At 37.9% G+C, this 22,464-nt stretch overlaps 1 protein-coding gene across 7 annotated transcripts in view; it reads right to left on the bottom strand.

Annotated features, from left to right (window-relative positions):
• The window catches only part of LOC120538223 (atrial natriuretic peptide receptor 1-like), a 369,768-nt gene that overhangs the window by 52,921 nt on the left and 294,383 nt on the right, over nucleotides 1-22,464 (bottom strand). For 5 of the 7 annotated variants that reach the window (XM_039767680.1, XM_039767703.1, XM_039767690.1 and 2 more), the window contains 4 exons: nucleotides 20,061-20,199; nucleotides 19,488-19,572; nucleotides 8,771-8,891; nucleotides 4,504-4,578 (listed from right to left, as the gene is read on the bottom strand). In XM_039767680.1, coding sequence (XP_039623614.1) covers nucleotides 4,504-4,578; nucleotides 8,771-8,891; nucleotides 19,488-19,572; nucleotides 20,061-20,199 — 420 coding nt within the window. The remainder of the gene's footprint in view (nucleotides 1-4,503; nucleotides 4,579-8,770; nucleotides 8,892-19,487; nucleotides 19,573-20,060; nucleotides 20,200-22,464) is intronic. The other 2 variants (XM_039767685.1, XM_039767718.1) reach the window with 1 other exon arrangement.

Raw genomic sequence — 22,464 nt, 5'->3', positions numbered from 1 at the left:
ACCCATAGGGATAAAAACAAATAGCTCATGTGGTAGCATTGTGGGTGGAGCCTATGGGAATCTTGTCGTTTTTCCCTAAACCTAAGCCTAACCCTGACCCAAAGTGGCTGAATTGAATGGATGTCGTTTAACTGAGCAAACTGGCACTAATCATTAAATATACTACAGTATGAGGAAACCAAGAAATTAAGTGGTTGCTTCACCAAAACTGACCCTAGATGGTCACTGGATGTGTGATGAGTAAACAAAGGGCACCTTATCTAGTATGGACACAAGAATTTTTAAGAGTAGAATAGATTTGAGATACTGTAGTTAATATATAGACTGACTGAGCAAAGACCTCCTGAGACTGACAAGAAGCCCTTAATGATGTGGGCATCATTAAGCTTTTTGTAGTTTGATAGAAGACAACATTTCAGGAGATGTGAGTGTTGTCACTGACCTCTCATTATTAACTCCAGATGCTAAAAAGAAGAACTTTCTTTAGTGTCTAGTAAGTAAGTTTTTGGTGCATTTTTACATGTTCTATATAGCCAGTGTGCTTTTCTACACAGTGGTATTCTGGACCAGTAACATCATTTCAAGTGAGGCCCACTGAATCAACAAACTAATTAAAAGGGCAGACTCAGTTATGGGACGCACTCTGGATCCGATGTAAGAACTAGTAACAGAGAGAAAGAAGACAAAATTGATGGCGGTTATGAAAACTGCTGCACACTTTTTCCATGACACACTAACACAACAGAGGTGTATCAAGAAACCCTGCTTGAGCTCCTTCATACGCCTACATCAATAAGTCATAATAAAACCTCACTATGACTGCTCTCTTATCATTAGCCAGGTTTCGGTTCTTTCTTTTTTGTAATACTTGTGTGTGTTTGAGGGGGTTGCTATTGCTATTTGTTGTAATATTTTTGTAATACTGCTATAAGTTTCCCTTTTGGAAAAATAAGATACTATCTATCTATCTATCTATCTATCTATCTATCTATCTATCTATCTATCTATCTATCCGAGATGATACCTTTTTAAACTGTCTTAAACTAGTACAGAAAAAATTGTCATCAGTATTTATGAATGTGTAAAGCTGGGGAATGTCTGCTCAGTTCAGGGTCTGGAAGACCAGGAGAGATCCAAGGTCTTGCATGTAACCTTTTTTGGGGTCGTTTTTGTGCCTTTTTTAACAAGTAGGTTTATTTCACTTCTTAATTCCTAGTCACTGGATTAGGCCAGTTTGATAATGAATTAATCGATGGATGGATGTACTTCCTAGGGAAAGAGTAGTCAGCCTCTGCCCTGGAGGACTGAAGATGGCTGCAGATTGTCATTGCACTCGGTCTTTTAATTAGAGGATAATTCCTACATAGAACTGACATCTTTACTGAATTAGATGACTTGATGTTTTGCATTTGTACGCCAATTGTGAATGGAGAAATAATCTAATTAGGCAGTACATGCATTGTCTCTTGGTAAACAAGAAGAAGGTTTGTCATCTAGTCTGCTTCTTTAATACTGATCTATAATTTTTACCAAAATGGCTTTTGAAAGCAAGTAATTTACAGTGAACAAGTGCAGCCATGCCTGACAATTAATATCAACCCCCTACAGCAAAAACAAAGCAAAAAAATTGATTTGCATATAAGAAACTATTTTAAAGGAAAAGGTGGCCTTAGAATTCTGTGAACAAAATGGTCCAATCTAGGGTATGTATTTGTATAAATGCTGGACATTTAAAATCCATTGAGGAGGTGCAGAAACTAAAAATGAGAAGTGAATTAATCATGAAGCTCAATAACTGACACAATCCAGGAAAGGTTGTTCAAGTTCTTCAGTTCCTATTTCCCAAACATTTTAAACTTGTTGATAAGCACTCTTCCATCACAAGGTGTTCATAAATAGGCCAATACTATTGGTATTGTTATTGTCATTATTATCAATATAATAAAAGGCAAAGCCCTCACTGACTGACTGACTGACTGACTGACTCATCACTAATCCTCCAACTTTCCGTGTAGGTAGAAGGCTGAAATTTGACAGGCTCATTCCTTACAGCTTACTTACAAAAGTTAAGCAAGTTTCATTTCGATATTCTATGCGCAATGGTCATAACTGAATCATACTTACGTACATATATACGGCCATAGCCTGCAGCTCGGTCACCGTGTGAAGCGGAGTTGCGTCCCCCATCACCACGCCTCCCACGTAATTGAGTGCCTGCCCATATAAGGCCGTCCGTCAGCAGCAATCCAATAGACTAGCTGCCGGGAGTTAAAATAGCTGGTGAAGGACTGTGCTTATGCAAACGAAGATGAGATGATCAGGGATAGAATAGTACTTGGCACAAACTCAGCAAAAGTGCAAGAGAAACTTTTAAGTGCCGGGTCTGAGCTAACATTAAATAAAGCCATGGATATCGCAAGATCGCACAAGATAGCACAAGCACAGCTGAGAACCATCAATGCATGTACTAAGAGCAGCTCACGTGAACTGACTGTGAACGCAGTACACAGACAACAAGCAAGAGCTCCAAAGAGTGCTGAACAAAAAACGCATTACACAATTGAGACAGCAGCAAAAGAATATAAAGCGAGTGACGCATACAAGCATATTCATAAGTGCAGCTACTGCGGAAACAAAGCACATGGTGGAAAAAGTCAATGTCCAGCTAAAGGAAGACAGTGTAAAAAATGTGGTAAATTGAACCACTTTGCTATAGTTTGCAGGGCTCAGAAAGGTAAATCCATGCATGCAGTGTGTGATGTCTCAGATAAAGAGGAAGACGAGCTTTTATTGATGCAGTAGGAAAGGAACAACCCTCTAAAGCTGAACAAGCCTTTGTAGACATATCAATAGGAAAGCAAGGTGTAAAGCTTAAGTTTAAATTACGTTCATAGACACGCTGCCGCTGGTGTTTGTCATGCCTACAACGAATACAATATTCGCGAGATACAAGTTTAATGAGAAGACGCAGGGTATAAATGAGACTTTTGATTACTTTGTAATGGAGTTAAAATTGCTGGTGAAGGACTGTGCTTATGGAAACGAAGATGAGATGGTCAGGGATAGAATAGTTTTTGGCACAAACTCAGCAAAAGTGCGAGAGAAACTTTTAAGTGCCAGGTCTGAGCTAACATTAAATAAAGCCGTGGAAATCGCAAGATCGCACGAGATAGCACAAGCACAGCTGAGAACCTTTGATGCATGTACTCAGAGCGGCTCACTTGAACTGACTGTGAACGCAGTATGCAGACAACAAGCAAGAGCTCCAAAGAGTGCTGAACAAAAAACGCATTACACAATTGAGAAGGCAGCAAACGAAGCGAGTGACGCATACAAGCATATTCATAAGTGCAGCTACTGCAGAAACAAAGCACACGGTGGAAAAAGTCAATGTCCAGCTAAAGGAAGACAGTGTAAAAAATGTGGTAAATTGAACCACTTTGCTATAGTTTGCAGGGCTCAGAAAGGTAAACCCATGCATGCAGTGTGTGATGTCTCAGATAAAGAGGAAGACGAGCTGTTTATTGATGCAGTAGGAAAGGAACAACCCTCTGACGCTGAACAAGCCTTTGTAGACATATCAATAGGAAAGCAAGGTGTAAAGCTTAAGTTTAAATTAAGTTCATAGACACGCTGCCCCTAAATATTCGCAGGCAAATCCAAAACTTAATACCGGGAATGCCTGCTAAACATCTTAGATTCGCGAGTACCGATTTCGATGAATGAAACCTGTTATCTTTACAACGGTTGACAACGAAGATGAGATGGTCAGGGATAATCTAGACAAACACAGAATGTAACTTGAACACAACACATCCTCCAAATACAAACCTGATTGAAAGAAATAATGATAATCAAATCCTTGATGACAGCAACACTCATAACAGTCACGAAACAATTACATTGGCAATCATGTTACGTTATTTTTAAAATGTTTCCTTTTTTTTCATAACTTCTTTAACACACTACTTCTCTGCTGCGAAGCGCGGGTATTTTGCTAGTTATTTTATATTTGGCTAAAGTCAAGATTAGGATACATTAGGATTGATTGTAGCACAGGAAGGATAAGTGAGTGGCCCACGGGTGGTTCGTCATGTAGTGGGTTCAGCATCTCACTATTAAATCATGCTTAAATGCTTCCAACCAGCCAACAACTAGGGACACACAACCAGTCAGAGGCAGGGATTAAATTGGCAGCCTTGTGCTTTAAGGTTCTCTGCTTTAGTCAATAAAATGCACCGCCTATAATTAAACAGTTATATTCTTTTTCCTTAAGCTGATGCCTATTTCAGGTGTTGAGGACGCAAGATGGTAACCAGCCCTGGTAGGGAGTGCCCATCCTTCACAGGGCACACTCACTTACACACAGCCACACTCACTCATGCTGGGCCAGTTTACTCATTAACCAAACATGCACCTCTTTGCTATGTAGGAAGAAAACTGAGGTACGCAGAAGAAAATCCATGGAAATGCAGAGAGTAATAACAAAATATTATTGTATACCTTGTAGTATCCAGTCTTGGCATAAATCTGAAAGTTTCCCTCAGTGGTGAGAAGTGAGCCATAGTTGGACCCTCTCTGTTGAAAGTAAACAAATGATTTATAATAACATTTTTTAAAAAAATTATGTTTTCAGCTGGTAGATTAACTTGATCGGACATTTCAGACACAAATAAAAGCAAAGGTAATGATTCGCAAATCAGGATAATGTTAGTATCACCTCCACACAATAAGGGATTGTTTCATGTGCTGCAAGCAAGTACAAAAGGCAGTGAAGAACTGCGGTGTGAAACAGTTGTTAACTGCCTTTCCCTCTTTGAGCTTAAAGTAGAAAAGAACACTGGGATGAACACTGATGTTACTTCCAGTCTAGCAGTCTAGCAATGGAAGCCCCATCTCTTCCAGCTCCACTGCTATTTAAATGATCATTAAACCAGACGTCAGTATGCATTGCAGAACCAGACCTTAACTGAGTCAGAGTTACCTCATCAAGAGCTATTCTCCAGACTTGAAAGAAAGATCCTTCCTAAGGTCCAATTGAAGCTGGGATTTTTTGTTTTGCTACGTAGCCTTTAAATGTGATATTCAACATGAACCTCAAAACTTCATCAGTATGTTTCCTTTCTAATTTCTGTTGTTAATGCATGAAACATCTTTCTGAATTTGACCTTTCTGTACATTCGTCTTGGTAGTCTGAATCTCTATTTGGCTCAAATCCTGATTTCATTTTCTACTTTTCAGCTGCTTCTGTTAACAGGTAGTTTAGGAGGGGATTTCATCATGTCTGCCCTTTGACTACATAGATTATTAAGTTTATCCTTCCACTTATTCTTAGTTACATCTCCAATCTTCAAAATTAATTTTCTTATGTGTGATTAACACATTTATTTTTTATTGACTATTTATTAAGGCTGCAGTTTATTGAATAAATGCCTCTGCACTTTGTTGAGATGTTGGTGGAGAAGTGCAGAAAACTCACACAGACATGAGAAATAAAAGAGAATCTTAATATTTTCAAAAGGCATTTTTGGCATTGGTTATCATTCAAAAGAACTTGAAACAAATATGCAATTCCTTAAACAGAGTCCACCTGTATGTAATGAAGGTAATATGACATGAGTTATGGTGACTTGCACATACATAGTAGCATTAACATTAGTTAGCAGTTTTGCCACATCTCTGGCAAATCACAATTAGTAAAGTTCCTGATAAATCTACATCATGAAGTTAAAGGAATGTTCAAAGCAAATATGGGATTTTAATAGTGACACTAACCTAACAGTCACTCAAGCCAGTGATTTTTAAACCTGCTTAGTCCAGAACAGGGTCGAGGGGGTCTGCTGGAGCCTGTCCCAGTTATCATAAGGCACAAGGTAGGAACACACAGGGCGAACACACACACACCCCAACCACACACTAGGATCAATTCAGAATCACCAGTTCAACTAACCTGCTAACCTAACAGTGGAAATCTATAATGAAATACTCATAAAGTACAGTAAAGCTCATTTTAAAGATAGGGATAAAATATGAAACAACTACAAATCCATGTACACACATTAGCAGGACACAATCAAGGAGGTCTCTAAGAGGACTATCCAGAATATAAAGGAATTATAATTGTCCATGGCTGAGACTAAAAAAAAGTGTGCATGGGACAATAGTTGCACAGGTGCTTAGCAATCCTGAGTTTAATGGGAGGAGAAATGAAAAATTATTTAAAATAAACTATTCTATTCTCTATTCTCAACTACAGTTTGCCTGAGAATCCAAACAAGAAACCTTTGTATGGTCCAACTAGACAAAAACAGAGTCTTTGGTTTCAAGGTCATGTTCTATATTCAGCACAGGTACAATGTTTATATATCATTGTGAGGACAACGTTGTCATAAGGAATTATGGAAGATCTATTAAAATGGACACTTAAAGTAATTTGGGACTTTATCTTCCAATAGCAGAATAATCTAAATCAAACATCCAAATCTATGCTCTAAAGACTTAAAAACAAATCTGTGTTCTTGGGTGGCACCGTCAAAGCCAGAAATATCAGTTCAAGTGAGAAGAATGTGTAGAAATTAAAAATTACTGTCACATTGTGGGTCAGCTAAATGGGGAGAGCTTCAACAATCTGGAAAAAGGAATGGAGAAGAAAAGCAACAACTAAGTGCAAAAAGCTGTGACAGACCTGTGCTAAAAGCCTACTGGGGACCATTTTTGCCAAAATTTGCTTCGATTGATTGTCTCAGGTAGAACAAATATTATTTTTTTTTATATAATTTCATTAGAATAACCATGCATTTTCTTTTCACTTTAGACATTATAATAAAAGATTTAGAGATTGTAATGAGCAAAGAACAAAACAATCCAAATTTAGTTGGTTAGGTTTTCATTTTGCTATATAATAAAAATTGAAGAATATCAAGGAATGTGAATATCTTTTGTAGCCTCATTAGTTAAAATTATTTTTTAATATTTAATTTAATAATTAAGTAAGTAAGTTAACAGGATTTCAAACTTTTTCAGTACAGAAACATCTATTAGCCATCTCCCAGTTACTCTCACAGACATATACCATAACGTTATAACAATACCAAAGTGTTACGGTCCCTAGTCATGTTGGATCACTTCTGGGCTTTAAAAATATTTTTTTAACTTTTCTGTTTTTCTAGAAAATATTTTAATGCATTGTTTACATTCTTTTCTGTCACCATGTGATGATATCATTTGGTTAGCATCACAGCTTGCTTCTATAGACACTTTCCCATGGCTGTGGTGTTTTTGCACATGTGTCAACTGATGACATCAGACATCATGTTATTTAAGACACTCTTTTGTGAAGAATTAAAGCACAGCTTTTGTTTAAATACTACAGCTTCACATTTTAGCTAAGGTTTTAGAACAAACTTCTAAGACATGAAGTTGAAATGGAAAACTGAACAATTTTTAAACAGTATCTGGTCGATATGTTAGGACAATTTAGCTACTATTTAACCAAAGGCACCCAATGGACTGAATTATCCATTTCTTTTTCTGCTCTTTTACAAAGGTCTACCTGTTTGATCAAAACCTGCTTGTGTTCTAACCTCTGCCAGACCTGCTGTTCTGTTTGAAAAACATCTTTACTGGTTACAAAATGCACGGTGAAGTCTAAGTGGTTGGCAGGGACAAAGGCAGAAATGGGCTGACAGAAGTCAGAGAAAGCCCCTGCTGGCCTTTGAGAAACGTACTAAAACCCACACTGACAACTAGGCATTGTGGACACTGTGCTTCACCACTGTGGAAGGTTTCCAAAGCAAAATAGTTTGAGTGTGAAGAAATCTGAAATATGACAGAAAACCCGAAGAATACATAAGAAGGATGGAAAAATTAACAAAGTTTTGGAAGGCTACCAAGTGTCTATTGTTATTCGCTTAGCTTTTTCAAGGCTAGTTGAGCTCATGGAGACCTGAACAACAAGAGGCTACTCAAAGGCAATTTCTACCCATTTGAGAAGTGACTCTGGGATAAGGTTTGAAATTTTTATCAATGCTGGAGGTACTTTTTGACTAGGTTCATGAGGGGAATTCAAAGCCTCATTGTTAGAAGAGGACAGGATCAATACAGACTGGAGATGGAACAGTAGAGCAAGGGTGGGCAATGTTATTCCTGGAGGGTCGCAGTGGCTGTAGGTTTTTGTTCTCAGTTTCTTAATGAGAAGTCAATTATGGCTGATGAAGCACTTACTGTTCAAGTGACATTTTGATGCTTCATTTTAGTGGTCCCACTTGTTAAGGTTCCCCACCCTTAAATGCTTATTTCAGTCTTAAACAGCTGCATTCAGTTTTTTAAATGGCTCCTAATTAGCAATAAGAAGCAAATAACAAAGGAGCCAGCAGATCTCCATCTAACTTGTTTCAAGTTATCATTTAAGTGATAGCCTAGAAAAGGAAAAAATCTGCGATTTTACGATAAGAACCTACCACTGCAGACTAACAAGCCATAAAATTAAATAAGGTCTGAGATTGGCAAGGATTGGTTTCTAATCAAGCAATTGGGTTGGAACGAAAACCAGCAGACACTGCAGCCATCCAGGACTGACATAGCCCATCCCTGCAGTAGCGTATTTTGGAGTATCTAAAAGGAAATAAAAGCTGCCACAGAAGACAGCAAGGGAACAATCTATAGTACATAGGATGCCCTGAAGTGTAGCAGGTCCTGTTTTGATATTAATCCCTAAATTATCTTTAGGAAATAATTGAAAATGTACTCATATGATTGTTTTTTTTCTTACCAGTGATAGGGTCAGCTTACTGCCAGTGCTTCGGAGGTTCTTGTCCAGGATGCTATTCTGAATGTCTTCCCAGTGAATTCTCCAAAGCTCTGCAGCCAGTTCCTTCTCCAGTTTCAGCTTTCTACCAAGGTCAAATCAGAGACATTCATTAAATCAGAATTGCAGTCTCTGGCACTACTTGAACTGTATGAATAAAACATACAAAAACACCATAGACAGTGACCTGTCCAGGAATAAAATCCAGCTTCCTGCAGCTAATGAGAAAGCAGCCCTATCCAATATCCCACCAATGGAAGAAAAATAACTCTGGCAGATAACATTCTTGCGTCGCCTGGCAAATGACTCAAGTGGTAATTATATTTAATGCACAATGAGTATGTTTCAAAGATGTTTTTAAGTTTTCAAGTTTACACAATTAACAAAGAGTCCATGTATGTCTCTCTGATGATGTTTTCACATCATTAATTTTTATTGTTCAGGGTCAGCAGTAAACTCCATTAAAAATACTCATTATATATAATTATAGAAGATAATTCCAAAGCCTAGAAATATCTTTGTTATTTTGTTTAAAAGAAAGGTACACAATAGAAGCGGTACTATAGATAGCATTACCACACACTACACTGTATGTTCCATTGCCAACTTTTTTCTTTTATTGCTTTTTTCTGTGTTGGCCAACAAAAACATTTTTAGTCATAGCAACTACATCAAAAGATTATACTCTGTAGATGATAGGTACACATTAGACACTAGTCTCATGGGGCCAGATGTGCTTCTCAAATGAGAATACACATCTGGGGATAACCCGTTAAAAATCTGTAGTAAGCAGCAGCAGAATCAGGTGCTGCAAAGGCTACACCCATAGGGTGTAACACCTACCCTAAATATCTTCAGTCCGTGCACTAAACTGAACCTGCGGGGTTCAAGGAGAGAGCAAAAGAAACCAAATTAAAGACTTGATGTTGAAAGCAAATAAAGGCTAAAACTGCTGCTGTCCCTTAAAGTGTTCAGTAGCTTAGGTAACTTAAGCTTAATGGTAAAAGTAACATAAGCATAACGATGAATCTGTACGTTGTAATAACAGATGAGGAAGAAACACACATACATACGTACCTGACCACAACAGCTAAAAGCATTAATTTGCTACAATATCTTTGTCATTTTGGCTTTTCTATCATTAGATGGCATAAAAACAGCAAACAGACTTTAGATAAGAATTGTGGTCTAGGTATACATTATGTGTTAAAATGCTCCACCTTTTTTGTCATGGCACATTTGCCTTTCCAATTAGAGAGAAACATCACTTATTTGGATGTGCATTCAGAAGGTAGGTGCTGTGCAGCCTTGTCTGTGCTTTACTGGTGTCATTAGAATTGTTGATTCGGATTTTCAGCACTAAATTCTGCATCTCCTGTGGTTCTTTGTTATCAGCTCTCTTAATGGCGGTCCAGTCCTTTTGACTTAGTGTGAAACACGGTTTATTTCAAATGCATATTTTCACTCGCTTAGCTCCCAATTCTTTCAAAATCACAGCAACTCCTACACTATCATCGTTTACCACACGTCCATTGATGTCTTCAAATGCCAAGGAAAAATCTGATGTTACAGAAAGTTTTTCCGCTTGCAATGGGTTATGTTTATTTTTAACATGTGCAATGTATTCTCTGCACACATGAGACACATTAATATGTCCAAAAGGTTTTTTTTAGAAGGCTTCTCAACATTTCATTGTAAACAGAAGCTTGCTGTCTGCCGGACCAGGATAACAAGACAGCCATTTCTCTTTGCAGTTCGAAATCTTTGTCACTAGCTTGAGTGCCATCTTTATGAGGAATGGTTTAGAAATGTGAACTCAGAGAGAGGCAGAGGTTAGGAGCACACGCTGATACAGCGCATTGCCGCACCCACCACATGACAAATCAACTCAGGATCCCAGATTAGGACCCAAGTGCAGCCATGCAACGGGTGACACCTCAGCACCACACTAGTTCAGATGGAATGGAACAGTGTAAGGCTTTTTTTTTTTTATGGTGGCTGGAGGTGACACTCAATGAGTGTCTAGTTGTTCCCACCCACTTTTAAGCAAAATTCACTCATGGTTGTCTCTAGACAAATATATTATATGGCAGGCTTCAGCAAGACTACTAATTAGACCTAAGAATATTTTACTGTAGACCATCTAACAACAAGCATTTGGCATCTACCTGAAGGCTAAAGGAACTGTAAACACAAAAGGGGTGACACTAATCTGCAGGAATAAAAAAAAAGTCTTTGGGATATATACTGCCATTACATTCTAATTATTCAGGGAATGCGTAGAAGTAATTAAAAGGCAAATAAAATGTTGAGTTATACTATAAGAATAGTTGAATATAAAAATTGTGACCTTATGCTCAGGTTTCATAACTCACTAGTGCCTTTGGAGTACTATGTAGTGTCCTGAAGACCACTGTACAAAACAGACATAGCAGCACTAGGAGATGTGCAAAAGAAAAAAAAACAAGTGTATTCTGGAACTAAAAAGACATGACCAACTTAGGTTAAGGAAATTAAATTTCCTTAGTCTTGTCTAGAAGGCTATGATTATAGATTAATATGGTCATCATCATCACATTTACATAGTGCAGTCAAATGGTTATTTGAAGGATCTAATCAACAGGCAACATGTCACCATTCTCCGCTGCCATGAACTTTACATTGACATTTTCTGTGAAGGTTTGACTTTTACAAACCAACAGTGAGGGCACAGTAATCGCTAAAATCAGAATATGTGTGAGCTTTGGTCTGCAAAGATATTAATGAAGTTTATCCAGCAGAATTCTTTCAATTAAATAGTGACTCACATATTCAGAACACTGGAGAATATTAAGGGGAAGTGCAGTCAAAAAGAAATCCAAGAAATGCTTCAAACAAAGAGTCACGAGTATCTGGAACAAACTACCCACTCATATAGTTGGTAACATTTAAAAGATATGTGGATCAGCTATCAGGACAACTTATCTTTGAACTTCACTAGTTTTTCACAAAGCATGAATTTCTAAAGATTTTTACTTTGGAAATACAGCTTCCACTTAAATTTCCTTCTGCTTCAGTGTGATAAACCCAAATATGAACAACTGTGTATCAGTTCCCAGGTGAATAATCACCTGCCACACAACCATGTAACAGAAGAACCAGGTTCTGAAAATTGATGGATCGGTTAAACTGTTTTTACAGGGTCTCCTGTTTTAGTGCTACCTAAAAACCCATACATGACCAAGCTAAACACAAATTAAATACTGTAGTCCGTGGGATTCAGGTGGCAATTTTATTTATTTTTTTATTTTTTGCATTTCTATTTACTGTTGAAAATCTTTCGATTGATACACACCCAGATATTTGAATACCCGTTATTTATCCAGAAAAAACATTTAATTAGCAAGTGGCCTTTTATTTAATTCAAGCAGAACATGTCAATTAATTTAAGGCACTTGTAATTCTAAAAAATACAACAATAAGAAATCCATTTCCAAATGCCAGAAACATCAGCAGAAGAAAAAGAGTGTAGTTTCAAGTGGTATAAAAATAAATGAATAAGCAAATAAGAATGATTCAATGGCCAGTGAACAAGTGAGTGGAAGCAATGAAAATGAAAGTCCGACTTTTCTGTTCACTTGAGATAAGAGATGAGCTACAGTGAACACTAGAAAGCCAGCAGGCGTCTGACACTCTACAATATGCAGCACACATAACCCAAATCTCAATAAGTATGTTACACAGCAGGAAACTTTAAGAATTTTTTTTTGTTTCAAATACATTTTTTCTGTAACATTATTCCATATTTTTGCATTTTGAATATTAGAGGTTCCTTCTGTATAAATAGCCACCATAATAAAAGGCTAAGTGTCTGCGTCCATCCAGTTTCTATCTCTGTCATTCCTAAAGATGGTGCATCATTAACATTTTTAGTAATAAAATGTATTGCACTTATCGCTCCAACAGATGGTGCATCACAAACATTAACACTGCTTTTATGAATCCCATAACAAATGGCATATAACAAAGACATATGCATTTGCATTGTGTACTGCAAACAATAACGCTGAGGTCTATGTCAATTACTTAGCTTTCATCCCATCTTAGATGGATAGCACAACTACACTGCTCAAAAAAATTAAAGGTACACTTTTTAATCAGTGTATAGTATCAAGTCAATGAAACTTCTGAGATATTCATCTAAGTACAAGAGGGGGTTGTTAATCAGTTTCAATGAGACGACCCCCAAAATAGGAATGGTTTAACAGATGGAGGCCACTGGCATTTTTCCCTCCTCATCTTTTCTGTTTTTTTCACTAGTTTTGCATTTGGCCACTGCCAGTGTCACTGCTGGTAGCATGAGGCGATACCTGGACCCTACAGAGGTTGAACAGGTAGTCCAACTTCTCCAGGATGGCACATCAATATGTACCATTCCCAGAAGGTTTGGTGTGACTCCCCGCACATTCTCAAGGGCATGGAGGAGATTCCAGGAGACAGGCAGTTACTCTAGGAGAGATGGACAGGGCCGTAGAAGTTCCTTAACCCATCATCAGGACCAGTATCTGCTCCTCTGGGCAAGTAGGTACAGGATGAGCAATGCCAGATCCCTACAAAATGACCACCAGCAGGCCACTGGTGTGAATGTATCTGACCAAACAATCAGAAACAGACTTCATGAGGGTGGCAGGGGGCCCAACGTCCTCTAGTGGACCCTGTGCTCACTGCCTGTCACCATGGAGCTCAATTGGCATTTGCCATAGAATACCAGAATTGGTAGGTCCACCATTTTCATAGGTTCACCCCGAGCACATGTGACAGATGTGAAAGGGTCTGGAGAAGCCATGGAGAATGCTATGCTGCCAATAACATCTTTCAGCATGACCAGTTTGGTGGTGGATCAGTGATGGTCTGGGGAGGCATATCAATGGAGGGATGTGCAGTCCTCTACAGGCCAGACAAACAGTATCTTGACACCATTAGGTATCGGGATGAAATCCTTGGACCCATTGTAAGACCCTATGCTGGTGCAGTGGGTCCTGGGTTCCACCTGGTGCACGACAATGCCCGGCCCATTGTGGTGAGAGTATGCAGGCAGTTCCTGGAGAATGAAGGAATTGATACCATTGACTGGCCTAAATCCAATAGAAACTCTGAGACATTATGTTTCGGTCCATCCGACATTGCCAGGTTGCACCTCAGACTGTCTGGGAGCTCAGTGATGCCCTGGTCCAGATCTGGGAGGAGATCCCCCATCCATTGCCTCATTAGGAGCCTGCGCCGACTTTGTCAGGCATGCATACAAGCACATGGGGGTCACACAAACTACTGAGTATGAATTCTGAGTTGCTGCCATGCAAGGTTATTATAGTTTTGCCTTTTTAAATTAGTTTTTATTTCTATATTGTTCCTGACCTTACTTCAGTTTAGAAGTAATTCAGTTTAGTTTTAGTTTACCTTCATTGTGTATTTTTAGTTTTAGTTTAGTTTTTATTTCACAAAGACATTTCTGTTTTATTTTTATATCTATTAGATTCAGTTTTAGTTTTAGTAATGATGGTATGGAGCTACTATGGAGTTTAGTTTTGTGTCACAATTAGAATTGTATACTTAAAGGATTTGGATATGAGTTTAATGTCAGTGGAAGCTTACTACGTTACTTGGTTTACCATCTGTTTTGTTTTTGTATGATAAAAACAAGTAAATTCAAAACCAGATACTGAATATGTACAATTTCACACAATTCTATAATTTTTAAAATATTTTCTATGTCATCTTTGCAGAACAAATCTATGCTGAATGTTGGCACTTTTTATCTTTTCTTTTAATACACAAAATGGGCCAATTTGTAATGAAATTTAGGTGAATTTTAAGGTTTGAGGGTTTTTTTTACTCTAAATGTCTACAGCACACAACATATTCTGCTCCAAGACAATATGCTGGGCTTTGTTATTTTCTACCAGCCATACTGATCTCTGATTCCATCTCAGGCACATACAATTTATAGACAGAATTTTGCCACCTGCAGGCCTGAAAAGATATAAAAAAATAAGAAAAGAGATTCAACTGTGTTCTGACAGGTGTGACCATAATAATCACAGGGGCTTAGGAAGAATGGGGCTCTTAGACTTGAATCAGTGTGCAGACCCCACCTAGCTGTATTGAGGGAAACAAAGAAAAACAAGCATGTAGTGTGAAGGTTAGGGGCAGTGAGACTTGAATAGCCCACCATAAGAACAGTAAACCCATAATGAGAAGAGTAGGAGCAGGTAATAGGAGTATGGATGGGCACAAAAAGACAGAGACAGCATCTGAGATTAAGAACAATATATACATTATCTAAACCTGTTTATCCAGAGCAGGATTGCAGGAAACCTGGCGCCTACCACAGCAGGTTTAGATGTAATGCAGGAAAAATCCCTGGTATACAATATGTATGATATGCCTGATGTTAAGAACAAAAAGAATATGAAACATTGAAAAAAGGGAGACAAACTTTTTAAAATACTTTCACAATATCAGGAATTCTGAGTTGTGAGTATGAACTAAAAAAGATAAATGAATAAATATAGAATAAATACAAAAACCCATTAGTATGTTTAGTTTTCATCACTTGGTAAACTCTCCTTGCCTACCTACCTTTGTTTATATCGCTTCATTGTTAAACAATGTTTTTAAAGCAAAAGTGATTGGCCAGTAACAATATGCTGATCTTGTATGATGACCTTGTCAGTCTCTTGATCAATGCCGTTTTATTTTCAAAAATCGGGAGTGGTCTCCCCTCAACTTTCTTGTACACTCAGATATAGGAATGGATATTTGAGTAGTAAACCATAAGACAATGCTTATATTTTTATATTATGTACATTAAAGAACCATCAACAACAAATCAAACCAAATTAATAATATATTGAACATTATAAAAGTAAAGTTGAATAAATCAGACTCAGCAGCTGCATGAATAAAAAAAAATCGAGTATGTGTTCAGGTAAAGTAACACTTCTTAGTGATGGATTTGGCCCAAAAGTTAATATGGATCTACAATTTTGGTGTAACAACCACATGCCGAATTTGATCCATCTATCTCACTGCATCTTTGAGTTATCATGTTTACACACACACGTGCACACACACACACAGATAATTCCAAAAAGCAGTATTTTTGGACTCAGGGAGGTCTATAGTGTCAAGATTCATCAAAATATTGAGGTCAAATATTTTCATGATTACTATACTTTCTCTATACTTCGTATATGAGAAAGTAAAAACTATTTCTCCTGTGCAAAGTAGCAGGTGAATTGCTGTCAAAAAAAAGCAGTCACCTGAGAAATAAACTGAAACGTTACTCACTCGTGATTTTCTGTGCATATGGTAAAGTTTTTGTTGACCTGCAAATTCCGATTTCAGCCGTTTGAATTGCATCTTGATATACAAGAAGCACAAAGAAAGGTGGCATGTAAATCGCTTTCTATTTCACACACCTTAAGTGCCCGCATTCAGCTTGCTCTGTCACCGCAAATGCTGTGTGATCACCTACCCTCCATCACCAACTGCCATTCACTGGATGAATACATGAGGGCGGCTCAGGTGAATGACTTTCTGTTTTAGAGTTAAAACTTACAAGGGTTAAAGACTAACAGCAAGAATATTCATTCAAAAACGAAAACTAAAAAAATTTTCCATCCATCCATTTTCTAACCCGCTGAATCCGAATACAGGGTCACGGGGGTCTGCTGGAGCCAATCCCAGCCAACACAGGGCACAAGGCAGGAACCAGTCCTGGGCAGGGTGCCAACCCGCCGCAGGACACACACAAACACACCCACACACCAAGCACACACTAGGGCCAATTTAGAATCGCCAATCCACCTAACCTGCATGTCTTTGGATTGTGGGAGGAACCCGGAGCGCCCGGAGGAAACCCACGCAGACACGGGGAGAAAATGCAAACTCCACGCAGGGAGGACCCGGGAAGTGAACCCGGGTCTCCTAACGGCGAGGTCTAAAAATATTTTAGTAAATTATTATTTTATTTCAGTCTTTCCAGCAATTTTAATAGTTTCGTTTAGTTTTAGTTTTTCTTTTCGGTTTTGTTAATTATTTTATTTCAGTTTATGAAAATGTTTTTTTAATGATAGTTTCAGTTTTGATTTTAGTTTTCGTTAACTATAATAAACCTTGCTGCAATGAAATTTTGGCAAAATGGACTAGCCTGTCGCATCATTTTTTTCAGTTTGATTTTCAAGGTGTCTTTGAATTCAGGCCTCTGTAGGTTGATAATTTTCATTTCCATCAAACGATGTAGCATCCTTTCATTCCAAACACATTACCCAGTCCAGATCAGTACAAATATATTCAGGATTTGTGTTTCCCATTGAGATCTGATGTGTTTTCAAAGTGTTCCTTTAATTTTTTTTGATCATTATAGTTTTTATTTATTTGAATCTCTGGATTTGTGTAATTTTTTAATATTGATTTGTTTTTGTTATGCCACAATGATGTTTTGTTTTACAGCAAGCACCGCCATTTTATGGTCCTGTTGCCACAATGCATCAAACAGGGATACATTTCTAAAATGTTTGTGAGATTTTGGTGTCATTTTTGGTTAAAATAATATTATTGATCTCTTATAGACTTTGATTTAGTGTTTTGATTTTGGCATCTGATTCTGAGATACTCTCCAGTATTCACTTTCAGTGCATTTAAGGCTCATGATTTATCTCCTGTTCCATCTATAAATAATATTCTCTTGTTCCTCCTACAGGCAGCAAAACATTTAAGTTTGTACTTTTTGACAAGTATCAGTTTCATCACATTTTAACAGCATGCAAATTTCATAGAAGTGAGCAATACACCTTGTAAAAGGACAATCAATCTTATTAATGCACTACTTGCACACACTTTCATGGCAGACCTCCCATTCAGTATGCCCAGGGTATATACAGATAATAAATTCATGAAGTTTTATCAGTATTAGTATTTAAGCTCCCACCTTTTCTCTCACACATTGGCTGTACCTCTCTCTCTTTGTTGTCTGAATCTTCAGTAGCTGCTTCATTGATTATGATTCTGCTATACTGTCATCTTTTTCTGTCAGAGTGTTCCAGTGTTCACTTACACAGTAGTAGTTTATTACATATTAAATAAGTTTTGCACTCTAGATTGCTGGTTTATACAGTACTTCTTTGATTTGGAATGATGTGCTTTGTTGGTCACAGCATAAATGATTATCAGTAACAATTTAAAATACAGGCTTTAAGGGCTGGCTGCAGTGTATCTACCACTCAGTAATTGTTGTGTAACACAACCAAAGTGTCTGTTCTGGTCTTGTTATATAGCGATACCTGACAATTACACACACAAACACACACACACCCTGCACAGTGAGTAGCCCTTACTGTAAAAAGGTGTTATTGTAAGTTTATATATATACAGTATATACATATATATACAGTATATATATATATATATATATATATATATATATATATATATATATATATATATATATATATATATATTGTCAGGGATGCCAGGGGCCATGACCCGGCCAGGACGCCAGGAGGGACCAGAAGAGGGTCAGAGCCCTGCCTGGATCACGTGGGGTTTGCCTTCCGGGTTGCTTTGGGGGCCACGGGTCAAGGGCATGGAAGCCCTTCCCTGTAGGGGCCCGTGGTCACCGCCAGGAGGCGCCCCGATGTCTTGGAGACTTGTTGCCCCAGCACTTCCGCCACACCAGGAAGTGCTGGGGGGAAGACCTTGGGTGTTACCCGGAGGGCTGACAGGAGGACAGCCGGCACTTCCGCCACACTGGGGCGTGGCCAACCGAGGAATGCCAGGAACACCTGCTGCTCATCCGGGCACTCTATAAAAGGGGCCGTCCTTCATACATTCGAGGCTGGAGTTGGGTGGAAGTAGGACAAGGCAGAAGGAGAGGATGAAGGCGGCCCGAAGAAAGGCATCGTGAGGCCAGGACTTTGGGATAGGGGTTTGTGCACTTGTGTGGCTCTGAGTGACCAAAGGACTGGGGTCTTTGTGACCAGGACAATTGTATATACTGTAAATAAACGTGTGGTGGTTGTGCAAAACAAGATGTCTGCCTGTCTGTGCCCGGGTGCCGTTGACAATATATATACCAAAAATGTGTTTATTTGGTTCTTGTAACACAAAAATAGACACACTAGGTAGCGCTTATTCAAAACGGTTTTCATTGGTGGTTTATATGTCTTATATGTCTTATTAAAATTAAAGATAGCCCTTTTTAGGGTCCTTTAGGGTAGCCCTTATTATAAAGTTTTCATTGGTACTTTGCTCTCTTTTATTTAGGCTACAGAAATGTGTTATGATCTCATTTCATAGCAGTAAGTGAGTAGTAGATAATGCTAGGCAACTCCATATTGTAAGCTATTACCCGATTATAGTTTATTATCATACAATGTATAGAGTCTGCCCCCCATTTCCTACCGCATACACACACACATAACCCAGAATAATATTAACCTGATGTAAGAATGTTACATTATATTATGCTACAGTATGAGGATGATGCATGCTGGGCAAAAATAACTACAAATTCAACCAACATTCATCTTTTAGAAAGCAGTCTGATTAGATGGAGAACTCAGAAAAGAAATTCAGCAAATGCCATTTTTAAAAAGTAACGTAACAAATGAACATACAATATTCTGTAAGAAACTCTTACCTGTATATGAAGAAAGATATGACAACCATGCAACACAGAATAAGGCTGACCACAATGGACATGATTTCCAGTGTGGGAATGGTATCTGCAAATAAAATAAAAAGAGTAAACATGACAATCCTGCTTATTATTCCTTCAGTAGTAAGTCTAATTTACATTTTCTGCACCTAATATCCACATGTTTGGTAAAAACACTCTAGTCATGCTTTTTCAGATCCAGATTTATCCATTGCTAAACAGTGGGGGTATAGGGGCTAGAGCAACAGCAATGGACAGAACCATCGTTAGACAAGACGTCAGTCCATTATAGGGCAGATCTGACTACACGCTGAACCAATTTAGAGTCGCTGGTCAATGTAACTTGCAGATTTTTGAAACTGAGGGGTGCTGAGGTTTGCCCAAGAAAGCCCACATTTAGAATTGAAACAATGTCTCGGGAGCTTTGCACCTATATGACAGCTAAAACTTTTTTTAATTCAATAATCTTAAGAAACACAAAAAGTTCAATGCAGGTGGATAAAATATATATATTAAAAAAATTCATAAAACCTAAAGGAAATTCAAAAATACAACTACTTTGTTTGCAAGCAGGGTCTTCATTTTCAAATCCACATGGAGGAATATCTCTAGGGACACCATTTCCCGGCCAGTGAATTTCAACACCCGGGACAGGGATGATGCGTTTTAGAGTACCATTGTAGTTGGACACAACCTGCAAAGGGATAAAACATTAGGTGCCACTTTAGCCTTAGCTGTATTATTAAATTCTACTAGATGAGAAATACTTTAAAATGAATTCATTAAAAACAGATGAAATAGTCTTGAGAGTAGTTAATATACAGTAGAGGAAGGGAGAGCAGAGAACAGTGACAAAAAGTCACTTAGCATTGCCTGAGTGCCCAGAAGTGAACACACACTGTTTGTGTAATGATGTAATGGGTTAAGTTCAATTTCTATTACATTACTCCACTAAAGGTTTCATTTCAAAGCACAGATACATTGAAGATTATACTTAAATATATTTTGGGCCAGGTCATTTCATGCAGCTAAGCCCATCCCAGCAGCACTGGATGGAGTCAGGAACCAACTCTGGAGATTGGAGTGCCGCAGGACCATCTCATTCACACCACATCACAAGGGGAATTTTGAGTCCCCAGTGAGCTTAACACACATGGGGCCATCTGAAGCACTGTCACACAAGGCCAACTGTGAGTCACAAGTTCAACCAAAACAAATCTCTTTGAGAAATAAAAGATAAAAACCTGAGTAACCAGAGAAGAAGGCTGCAGAGACACAAGGAGAACATACATACACCACACAGATACCAACCTGGCACTAAATTTGAACTCAGGATGCTGGATCCTCAAAGCAATAACACTAACTGTTATATGATTGCACCTCCAACATGTTTATATTTCTATTATTTTTCTATTTTTTGGATTTCATTGATCTTATTAAAATCAAATAACATTCCATACAAATAAGTCAAGTTTTACAAAACTAGATTCAAAACAAATCAACCCCCACCCATGAGAAACAGAGCTAGGCCAGCAGAGTAAAACTTTAAACTAGTAAAAATAAGTAAATAGGTAAATTTAAAAAAGGGGAAAGAATCTGCTTTCTCAGTTAAAATGCTTATTCTAAAATGTTATTGATTAGATCCTGCCAGGTTTTGAAAAAGTTCTGTACAGATCCTCTAACTGAGAATTTGATTATTTCAAATTTCAAATAGTACAGTATATAACATCAGTTACCCACTGACTTAGAATAGGAGAGTTAGGATTCTTCCAGTTGAACAAGACAAGTCTATGTGCCAATAGTGTAGTAAAGGCGATCACAGTTTGTTTGTCCTTCTCCACTTTAAGCCCATCTGGAAGAACCCCAAACACAGCTGTTAGTGGATTAGGAGGGATTGTGACACCAAGGCTGTCTGAAAGGCATTTAAAGATTTTGGTTCAGAATGATTAAATTTGGTGCACACCCAAAACATGTAACCCAGTGAGGCCGGAGCTTGATTGCAATGTTTGCAGATCGGATCTTGCCCTGAAAACATCTTGGATAATTTTAAACTAGAGAAATGTGCTTGATATATAATAATAAGTTGAATAACTGTATGCTTTGCACATACAGTATGGAGTTTGAGTGAATTCTGTGTATTGCTACTTTCCACTCCTTTACTGAAATTATTGAGTGTGAGATCCTTTTCCCACTGTCCTCTTAGATCTTTGAAAGGGAGGGAATGTAAAAAGGTTTTATATATTATGGAAATACTGGCTGAGTCCTCAAGACTGATCGATATTTTTTCTGGCATAGAGGTAGGTGGGAGGTGAGGAAAACTGTGCAAGTTCTGTTTAACAAAGTTTCTAATTTGAAGGTAGTGAAAGAAATGTGTTGCACACCTCTGCCATGTTTAAAGAAGTTGCAGCCACTACTGGATACAGCTTAAAAATATGGGTTTCAATGCTAGACATTTTAAATCACTTGCCAAACATAAGGAAAGGTGACATATGCATTAGACATATGTAATGCTCACTTCTGAAAATAAATGTGACTTGACTGTGATGTGTAGACGGGTTGATGGTTTATGGTTGAATGTCTAAATATTAACGACCAGAACTCAAACTCAATTAATAAAACAATCAACAGCATTTTTATCTGTTTCCACATGCTGTAGCTTTCTTTCTTATTCTTATTTTTTTTTTACAATATTTAGAACTCAAATTGGCTACAATATTTAACTGTCATTGTGATAGGTGACACTGTGAGTAAACAAGTTGCTGGGTCTCATTCCATTCACATGCACAGCAGGGTGAAGTCATGGCAGCCATTCTTTACAAATGAAAGAAGCCAGGATATAGTAAAAATGTGAGCACTTCAGAATTTGGTTAAAAAGATGGTCTCAGTCGGTTGAACGTTTAATCTCAACAATCTTTAAAAAAAAAAAAACATTTTATTCCTGAATAATTTTCTTCAATCA

Source organism: Polypterus senegalus, chromosome 1 (assembly GCF_016835505.1).
Source record: "Polypterus senegalus isolate Bchr_013 chromosome 1, ASM1683550v1, whole genome shotgun sequence".
Taxonomy (NCBI): Eukaryota; Metazoa; Chordata; class Cladistia; order Polypteriformes; family Polypteridae; genus Polypterus; species Polypterus senegalus.
This window is presented reverse-complemented; position numbering and strand designations above follow the sequence as displayed.